The following is an 11,095-nucleotide window of genomic DNA, read 5'->3' on the forward strand; positions in this document are numbered from 1 at the left end:
GGCATTATTGGCCTAATCCTCTTACCCGCAGTCATTTTAAGACAGGGGTTTTTGGAGGCTGAGATCAGATGGCGTCTTGTCTTTCATATCCCACCCCAAATCCTTCAAGGCCGGGGAAGATTCTAAACCACTGTTTCCCAAACACTGGGTCGGGACCCATTTGTGGGTCGCGAACACATTTTTATGGGTCACGAGTAAATATCCCTTTATTTTTCAATCAATCAATTAGGATCAAAAATAATTTCATGAATAAAAAAAAAATCTAGAAAACAGAAATTAGAAAACAAATGTTGAAGAAGTAGTGAAAATAGCCGATCCGCAAACTCACAAGTTGTGAGCTTGAGCTTGTGGCGCAGCTTGCAGTTATGTGTGCTGCTATTTTCAATATAGCAGGGGAGACATAAATGTATCTTTTGGGTCTCGAGCTAAAAAGTTTGGGAACCAGTGTACTAAAGGCTACCCTGGCATCTATTAGAAATCACACACACACACACACACACACACACACACACACACACACACACACACACACACACACACACACACACACACACACACACACACACACACACACACACACACACACACACACACACACACACACCTTACACTCTCTCCTCCCTCCAATGGCATGGCGAAAGCCGAAAAGCAAACAAGAGCAGAGGTGGTTGGTATTTCGGTTCACTAAAAACACTTAAAGCCCGCATGCACATCACTATCATGGTGGCAAGAAGCTGCTATACACATGAACCATATATTGCACCTTTTTGAAAACAACAAAATTACTTGAAATTGTTGAAAATAAAGTTTACATGACAATGTGGATTTCAAATAATCAACACACGATAAATTCCACACAGAAATTCAATTTGTGCTTGGGTCAAATAATTAATACACAGCGCATGCTTTGTTTGAATATTGTATCTCAAGTAAAAGAAGCTACTATGTCATACGACTTTTTTTTTTAAAGAATATAATCCAAGAGAAATACAATTTTGAAATGAATACTGAGTCTATAAAGACATCAAATATGTTTCCTAATATCTATAAAACAATTGGTTTAAAACCTGTTTACCAGAGCTTATAAAAAAGCAAAGCATTATAAGCCTTCAAATTCCATGTTGATCTGTTCAGGAAAACAAACAATATGAAAGAAAATATGGGCTCTAAACGTGTTGACAGACACGGGGGATTTTTGCTGACATAATATTCTTAAATTCATAATTTCGAAAATAAGTATAGCCTATGGTCATTGGAGAAAGTATGTAGTATACTGGGGGGGGGGTTCTCTACTCCTCTTTACTTGACTGACAGATCCCAGAGCCACTAGAAAGCTTCCATGAGTCCACAGCGCTTCTCTTTAAAACCCACCCTCACCCACGCGCTCCACTAGATGCATGGCAGCTTCTTATGTTGGCGCGACACGCACAGGCTTCTGGACACGAGGAGAGACTTTCAACACACCAGCCTGTGGACTTTCTGCTGTTCCGTGTGCACGAGGATAGACACACACGCACGCACATACCAAGACAACGAGCACTAATTAACTCTATAGGCTAAATAAGTGAGGAGCTTGGATATTGTGCACGGATTCGAGGAGTGTTTGGACAAGAGGTAAGCCCTTTTGTTTCTTTTTTAAAACCATATTAAGCGTCCCTCCCTATATATTATTAGGTGAACATTTGGGTGAAAATTCTCAAAAATAGCACAAGAGGTTCTGCAAAAATAGCCGATTTACAAGCTCACAGAACTGCATACATCGTCTATTTTCGCCGCACCGTCGTACGACTACGTATAAACTTGAGGGTGTTAAGTTATAGTGAAACTTTACAGCAGTTTGCGGACCACACCATACATTTTGAGCAGCTGAATACGTAGCAATAAAGGTCCATCTGACTGCAAAATTGCGTTCACTTTGTTTATGTGTTTGTAGCGCATATTGCATATAATAGCACATTTTAAATGTAGGTTATATTGGTGCCAAAATATGTAGGCTATTTATATTATGCGTGTCAGGGAAAAACATAAAGGGGAAGCACTGAGTCTTACTCATTTCACTTTCACCCAAAAGGACTTCAGGGGCAATGAAGTAATTTGAAGGTTTTAGTTCTTTTCAATTACATACATTTGCATTGTAGCAATTACAGGATATATACCGGACTTTTCGGACCATGACTTCCCAAATGTCATATGATAACAGAGCAGATATAATTATCATAACATCATACAGAATATAACATGTACTTCAGGATGATGCGAGCATATACCCTATACGACACGTGTGTGTGTGTGTGTGTGTGTGTGTGTGTGTGTGTGTGTGTGTGTGTGTGTGTGTGTGTGATTTCTTTGGCTATTTGGCTATTAAAAAATAGCAGATATACAATGAGCTTGTAGATCTGCTATTTTTTGAAAAATCGTCAAACACGCACACACGCACGCACGCAAGCGCACACACACACGCACACGCACAAACTCCAAACATACATAGCGTGAAATCTCGTCTCGCCCTCTGACAGTTTCCAATAGAAATATGAGTGACACAGCAGAGAGCAGATTGTCACACAGGTCGCCTCAGGCTTCTCAGGGCCAGCGGGCCAGGGCTGTTTAGCAAATAACATTTCTCCTCATTTAAACCGGATCAAAGCCTTTGCACACTGTACAACACGCCAATTTACATAATGACGTTTTGATAATCGAAGCGTTCAACGGGACCAAGTTGCCAGGAGGGCTTTAGGAAATATTATAGGCCCGATGCCCAGAGCACAGGACAGGGCTTTACAATGACAACAATAGCACATGCAGACAATCAGACATGCGCTGTGCTGAATTTAATATAGACAAGAGTGTATAAAGAAAACAATAGTTTGTAAATGTTATAGGGACATATCGTGCATGGGCAAAACAAAACCATGACATTTTCACATAATGTGTGAGAGTGATATAATAGTGATCCAGTGACCAAAGACAATTAATTTAATTAATAAATAAGCTATAGTTATGAACTATAACGTATTTATTTATTAAATTAATTGTCTTTGGTCACTGGATCACTATTATATCACTCTATCACTATAAGCACAACACAATAACACACACACACACACACACACACACACACACACACACACACACACACACACACACACCACTCGAAAATAAATCCTCAGTGTTAATTCATCCAAGTTTAACTCTGCGAGGGTACAAAATGGCCCATTTGCTTTTTTTTGCACACTCGCAGTCTGCGAGTTTAAATTGACTGAGGATTTTATACTGTGAACCAACGAAGTGAAAAGCACACACACACACACACACACACACACACACACACACACACACACACACACACACACACACACACACACACACACACACACACACACACACACACTGTACGTCCGTCCGTGTCAACGGTGATGATAAATGGAGGGCCTCGCAGTCGAAACCTATTTGCACTTCCATTAGACGGGGAGCCAAATGGGGATCAACATGCATATTTTACCCCGCAGGAGAAGCCATACATCTCAGCCAAAACGTTGCCCCGGGGCGATGGGATAAGAGGCCGCGAGAGAGAGAGAGAGGGAGAGGGAGGGGGGGGGGGTGCGGGGGCCCCCCCATTCAACTCAAATACTTGGGGGAGTAAAAGTAAATGTTTAGCGAAGCACCTTCTGTCCCGGCGAATTAAACTATTCCCCATTGACCCTCTGATCACATTCATCAGCCGCCTCGGCCACTTAATAGGTTGGGAATGGGCACTGCGGGCGTCATTCTCTCTCTCTCTCTCTCTCTCTCTCTCTCTCTCTCTCTCTCTCTCTCTCTCTCTCTCTCTCTCTCTCTCTCTCTCTCTCTCTCTCTCTCTCTCTCTCTCTCTCTCTCTCTCTCTCTCTCTCTCTCTCTCTCTCTCTCTCTCTCTCTCTCTCTCTCTCTCTCTCTCTCTCTCTCTCTCTCACACGCATGCGCGCGCGCGCACACCCACCCACCCACCCACACACACACAGAAGAACACACTTACATAGAAGTCTAATGTAATGTTGCTTTATTTGTATTTTTTCCGAAGAAGTTAGCAAATGTAATTACATTTACATTTTTACCCTAACCCATTTATTTGAATTGATAAAAAATGGTTCATTCGCTTCTTTTTTTTTCATTGAATGTCTTGGTTCAGAAGTTTGTCTGCTATCGATTTCCCCGATTTAAATAATATGAAGACACTTTGTAACAACATTGATAATTGTTATATATTAATAACAGTCACTGATATATATATATATATAGCCTATAACAGGTAACATAATATAATATAATATAATATAATATAATAATAACAATACCTATTATTATAAGGCTAATATTTCCTCATTTCATCCTCCACCCCGATTATCCTAAACAGTCATCAACTAATCAATGTAGCTTAATTGGCTTAATTTAAAGTTCAACCGATTTTTTTACTTAGGCTATAAATCTTGCCAAATTTAGTTAAAATTCAATTACAAATGATAGGCCTAAATGGCTGATGTTGGACCAATGCATGTGAAAAATGTTGATTCATATTAAGTGGTTTGTGAATTTAGAACAGGTCGGTGGTCTCACAAATAGCTATCAATAAATTATAGTTTACTAGACCATACTTTGTCTGCATTAGATTACATTGAAATTGTTGAATTAAAAAAATATATCAAATCACGTAAGGATGCAAAAGAGTGTAGAAACCCTGTGCACAAAATGTCTGTCGAAACAGGATACCATTTATAATGTTAAAAACTCAAGGTAGGCCTATTGTACCTGCCATGTACAGAGAAGATTTATATCATTTCCCGGTGGTCCCTCTGTAATAGTCATAATAACTGTTTAGGCCTCGGAGATATCCCCTCCTGTCAGCTACCTCCATACTAATACATATCTAATCGTGTCCTGGAGCGCTTCATTTATCTAGCAAAAGCTTGGTTGTGAAGGAGAACTAGAAAATTGAGTTTGGGAAATAGCTATTTTCTGACACACTCTGATATGCAACATTTTTGTCAATTAGTTTCCTGTGTCCACCTTATTTACTAGCCCTAACTCTACACAATATATTATTTATAACACTTAGCCTATATATTTCAGCCAGAAATAATTAAGTATATTAAGATTTCCATCAGGAATATTTTGAAAAGGAAAATATTTTTCAGTCTCAGGAACCAAACTTAACTCATAACTGCATTTAAATAATTATAATCAAAATAATCCTGCTATCTGGTTTCAGGTTTGCCACCAATCCCCGGAACAAATCGCTTTAAATAATTTTCCAACGGGCTGTGATCTGTTAGAGCCATGCATGGCTTCTGTGCCTTCTCACAAATTGACTGAATAAATTCATGAATAACGCATCCGTCATGGTTCATTATTGGAATGTGCGATAATTACCCCCAATTTAAAGTATTTTGTATAATTAATGGAATGAACAGAGCGATAATTGGATGTTAATGGATAATGTTTTTGTCTGCGTCTACATATTAAAATGAATTGGCCCTTGAGCGATTAGACCTGCTGTGCCTGTCTAATACATAGCCAGTGTGAGAAAACTGTGAGTGCTGGAGTTCCTGTTAGACCAGCTCTCTGTAGAAAAACACATATTTAGCATTAAAATGACAGAACTTTCTATGAGCGCTTAGTTAAATATAAGCCTATTTTGTACTTGATCTCAATGGAAAAAAAATACACAGTAAAATCAGCAGTTTCAATTTATCTCATGTAAAATGGACCCTTCCATGTTTACACTCACAGAATGAAACTGGCCCTCCAGATTTGACCGTATATCTTCACCTAGTTTTCTACTGTTTCCACAATATCTAAAAGAAATGCAAATATGGCACTGTGTCTACAAAATCCCTCTAATATATAGTATGACTGTGTTTGTGACAGGTAGGAGTCGACATGCAGCACTACGGAGTGAACGGCTACTCTCTGCACGCCATGAACTCCCTGAGCGCCATGTACAACCTGCACCAGCAGGCAGCGCAACAGGCACAACATGCGCCCGACTACAGACCCTCTGTGCACGCGCTTACACTTGCGGAGAGACTCGCTGGTAATTGAGTACACACACACACACACACACACACACACACACACACACACACACACACACACACACACACACACACACACACACACACACACACACACACACACACACACACACACACACACACACACACACACACACACACACACACTATCTCTCTCTCTAACAGTGTAAAATATTGACCATTTTGAATTCTCACTTGCTAAATGATCAAAATGACCACTCAGTACTACTGCTACTGGCTACAATTATCAGCCTATACTCTGCATACATTTTTTATAAAATGATAAAGTGTAGCGTCATGCTCACAAGCCATCTTATTATCATGTCCAATGAATTAAACTTGCCGTGTCTATTCCCTTCCAACGGCTGCACATTTCAAGACATCATCCTGGAGGCTCGCTACGGCTCCCAGCACCGGAAGCAGCGACGGAGCCGCACGGCCTTCACTGCCCAGCAGCTGGAGGCCCTTGAAAAGACCTTCCAGAAAACACACTATCCGGATGTTGTGATGCGCGAGCGCCTCGCCATGTGCACCAACCTCCCTGAGGCCCGTGTGCAGGTACGGAAAAGGGGGGAGACGGTAAAGAGTGATGTTCAAATAGTCCATGTTCCTAAAACTATTTTATATTTATATATTGTGAATATATCAATAGGACTATTAGTAAGCTAAGCATATACTCTTAATCTGTGTCAGTGACCTTATTAAACATGCCTTCTGGTGCTGATCACATAGCTGTTGTTGTTAGTTTTCTTTGGGGGGGGGGGGGGGCATAGCAATACAATTAATCAATTGGTGTGTAGACCCTTTCAAGCAGTGTTTAGTAAGCTTGGCAATGCTTACAAAAACAAAAGTCTTTTGTAAAGGTAGCGAACCTGAGCTCCATGTCTTGCACACGGTAAAATCCTCAGTATTCATATAACTCTGGTAATGTAAAATATGACCCAAATGGCACATTTGTGTGAATCCTTTCACTCTCAGGGTTAATTGAACACTGAAGATTTTACTGTGTGTGAATTGTTATTATTATTATTATTATTATTATTATTATTATTATTATTATTATTATTATACATACATAATAACCACTGTCTTTAAAGCTTTGCTGTCCTCTCCTTCCTGATAAACAGGTCTGGTTCAAAAACCGCCGAGCCAAGTTCCGCAAGAAGCAGCGCAGCTTGCAAAAGGAACAGCTCCAAAAACAGAAGGAGGCATCCGGGGAAGGCGGTGCCGGGAAGGAGGACGCACCTCCCTCCTCCACAGTCCTCCCCGACACCCAGCTCCCACCTCCGTCCTCCTCTTCTTCATCTTCTTCTTCCACCTCCTCCTCCCTGGAGACAGACGGTCCCGTGGTCCACCCTCTGCCTGTGGAGATGGAGCTCAACGTCACGTCGGCGGAACATTCCGGTAGCGAGTCAGCGACAGAGGACAACGCCACAGATAAGGAGGAAGAGGAGGGTAAACCTCCGGGGGAGGAGATGAAGTGTGAAAGGGCCGTGTCGCCCGGGAGCATCTCACCATCCTGCAAGCGCCTCAGCCCCAAACCTGGTGAGGACATCAGTGATATGGGGTGATCCCTATCATATTGTATAGGAAGCCTGTTAATATGCTGGAAAATGTAACGGCCAGTTTCCAAAAAACGGCCGTTACAAAATAATTTGTGAATTCAATGTCCCCCTTCTACTGCGGCTACACTGGGTAATTTAGGGTGTTAATTGACCCTTAGAGTGTAAAAATGTTGCAGTCTAACAATATAGACAATACAGTAAGTGAAACTTTAATAATCATCATCTTCCTTGCCTCTCTCTCACCAGACTCTCCATTGATATCCCCTTCGGTGACCCCGTCCTCCTCCAGCGGTGGGCTGGCCGGCGGTCCTCTCCCCCCGGGTCACTCCTACTCCTCCTCCCCTCTCAGCCTCTTCCGTCTGCAGGAGCAGTTCCGCCAGCACATGGCCGCCACCAACAACATGGTGCACTACCCTTCCTTTGATATCGCCGCCCCGACCTCGCTCCCCTACCTGGGAATGAACGTCAACATGCCCCCCGCGCCGCTGGGCTCTCTGCCTTGCCAGTCCTACTACCAGTCCCTGTCCCATCATGCCCAGCAAGTGTGGAACAGCCCCTTGCTCCAGGCCTCGGCCGCGGGGGGCCTGGCCAGCCACAACAGTAAGACCACCAGCATCGAGAACCTCCGGCTGAGGGCTAAGCAGCATGCTGCCTCACTGGGACTGGATACCATGCCGAACTGAACGCCAGTGTCTGGCCGAAGCAACCGGCCTACGCAACGCCTCATCCCCATCCCACTATGTGTCAGTGTAACTGTAATTCTATTATGTACACCCTCTCCACATGTAGACATGACATTCAGAGATGTCCAAAAAACAGCACCTGGCAATGGACCTCTAGAATTGTAGGGCTGTTCCTAAACGGCAGACACAGACCACTCTGTGTCACCTCTCAGCTTCCACGTCGTCCACTAGATGTCCTTCCAAAACGGACTACTCACAGGATACCTTAAATCCCTAGAGACAGAGAATAAGTGAGTCCTCAGATCCAGGGAGGACTCTGGAGATAAATCCCTGACTCATGATATATTGATACACTTTGCTGACCTTTCAGATGTTTCAGGCATCTAGGTTCGGAGCTACTTAATATCTGAACTTAAAAAATAAAATAAAAGTAAAACACTCACAGTGATTTACCAGCTTGAGATAAGATGCACATACATTGAAAAGGCATTGCAGCCAGCGTAATGTTTACAAATATAGTATGTGAATTAATGAGGCACTTTTAAACAAATTTGAGTATTTTTGCAAGGGCAAAAAGGTATCATCACTGGTGCATTAATGAGACTACTTCCATGGGACCATTGATTATTCAATTAAGCAGTTTAGTTATGTACTTAGCACGTACTACATAACAGCACATAAATAAAAATAAACTCAAACCATGTTCTCCTCAATTGCATACTTAAAAGTGACTAATTTACCCGTCTAATGGCCAGTAATACGCCACTTTGTATGGAGACTGGCTTGATAATTAGTAAATGATTTCAGTGAGTAAATGTGCAAAGCTTTTAATTACATTTTGCCCTGGGCTGAGGGAGCGGAGGCATATGCAATTACCAACATGCATACCATTTAACACAACCCTTCTTTTTTATTTATTCTACTCAAAAAGTATTAAAAAAAAAATACCAAGACAACTATATGATTGTAACTAACTCACAACAATTACTTCTATTTATTATAAAAGAATCAAAACAGGATATGAAATTGACATGCTAAACAAAAGGACGTTAGGCTATAAACAACTGCCATTTACTTGAATCTCATATTTATTTCAGCCTTAACTCCACTTCAGTTCACTGGGGTTCAGTGGTTAGGGTATACAGTTTCTCATAAAGGAAGACTGACTGTTAGCACTTGGTGAGGTAAACCACACATCTGTTGCTTTGTGTTAAATATGTGCTCTGGAAACAAATGTCTCTGTACGAAAAATATGTACATTATTTTAATATGTAAATTAAGAACAAAAAAAAAGAAGTCTATCTATTAATGTACCATTATGGCAAAATGTAAAGTTCTCATGTTGTACAATTGATTTATGGACTGTCTCAGTTGTCAACTGCTCTGCTGTAGCTGTCTTGTTGCAAGACAACCTTCCCAGTAGCCCTCTTCTCTCCCTGGACATCTTGGTTGTCTACCTGTATATGTCAAACCTAGGTTATATACTGTATATGTATTTGAAATGCATTCACTTGCTTCTCATGCACAGATAAATCCTCAGTATTAACCACCTAAACCTGATTTAAACAGTGAGAGTGTAAAAATGCACCCAAATAGACCCATTTTATGCACTCAGAGTTAAATTAACAGTAATGGTTTTACTGTGTGGGACTGACTGATTCGTGCCAGGGAATGGGACTATTTTGGTGGCCAGGAAAGTGCCAACTCAACAGCCATTTTGCAATGTTAAGCAGAGAAACAAAACAAGTCAGTAAGTAATTGAAGGGATTTGAATGACTAATTGACCCATGTCCTCTGTGTATTGCTGTCCGGGATCTGTTTGAGTTACATTGTTCTGTTGTAGATGTGATTGTAATGACCCCCCCCCCCTCTCCCTCAATGTCTCCAGTGGTAGATAGATTAATAATGGTGGAAAACAGAGTGCTCCAGACAACCATCAACAATGTTACTACTTTTACTCCTGCTTAATGGTGTAGATTTCATCTAGCGTTGTTGTACTGTAAATAATCACTAAATAAAAAACATTGCTTGGAGATCTTTATAATCCAGCTTTCAGTCTCTGTGTTAGCTATAATAATATTATATTATGTCTCTGTATTGAATCAAGAATTAATTGGGTATATGTTCTTCTAATTGGTGTACTGGGACATAATCAACACAATATGCCTCTGCTGAAGTCATGCTGTGTTTGTGACCCTATCATAAACACCTCAACAGTTGCTCAGCAATGCTCAGGGGGGTTGAGTGTTTGCTTGCACTGCTGAAAATTAGAGGGAACATTGATCTCAATACCTGCTTTTTGGGTTGCAGCTCAAAGTGTCCTTGATCAAGACACTGAACCCCTAACTCCTCTTGAGCAGGTTTGTGTCTTGCATGGCTGCCTCTGCCTCTCCCGTGTGTAAATGGGTAAATATAAGATAAATTAAACCTTTATTGAGCCCAGAAGGGAAACTCAGGAAATGTAATGTACATTGTAAAGTGCTTTGGCTAGTAGGTTGAGTGGCTTATTGTCGATATTGGCGGAGAACGAGGGTATCTATCTCTGTTTCAAAGCGCTGGACCCCTGGGAGATGGATTGTTGAGGTGGAGCGTAAAACCTACCATCAGCTCCCGTACTTACTCAAGCCGTGCTACTGTGACCGGGATCGAACCCAGAACCGTGTTTCTCGAAACAAAGGCGAGTGCTCCACCAACTGAGATCCCCGGATAAAAATTAAGCCCAATTAACTCAGGAGAGCAATCTTTTTGCCCTGGAAGTTCAACAATCGTAACAGGCCCTGTG

The 11,095-nt window shown here is 41.5% G+C and overlaps 1 protein-coding gene across 1 annotated transcript; it reads left to right on the top strand.

Annotated features, from left to right (window-relative positions):
* Positions 1 to 5,910: 5,910 nt before the first annotated feature.
* On the top strand, positions 5,911 to 8,313 carry dmbx1a (diencephalon/mesencephalon homeobox 1a; the record flags this gene model as incomplete). The annotated part of the gene is made up of 4 exons (XM_084056631.1): positions 5,911 to 6,064; positions 6,445 to 6,623; positions 7,193 to 7,610; positions 7,877 to 8,313. 4 exons carry the CDS (start codon positions 5,911 to 5,913, stop codon positions 8,311 to 8,313), a joined length of 1,188 nt encoding a protein of 395 aa, XP_083912757.1.
* Positions 8,314 to 11,095: the final 2,782 nt, after the last annotated feature.

The sequence above is a fragment of the Gymnoscopelus microlampas genome (genome assembly GCF_963454915.1).
Source record: "Gymnoscopelus microlampas genome assembly, chromosome: 5".
Taxonomy (NCBI): Eukaryota; Metazoa; Chordata; class Actinopteri; order Myctophiformes; family Myctophidae; genus Gymnoscopelus; species Gymnoscopelus microlampas.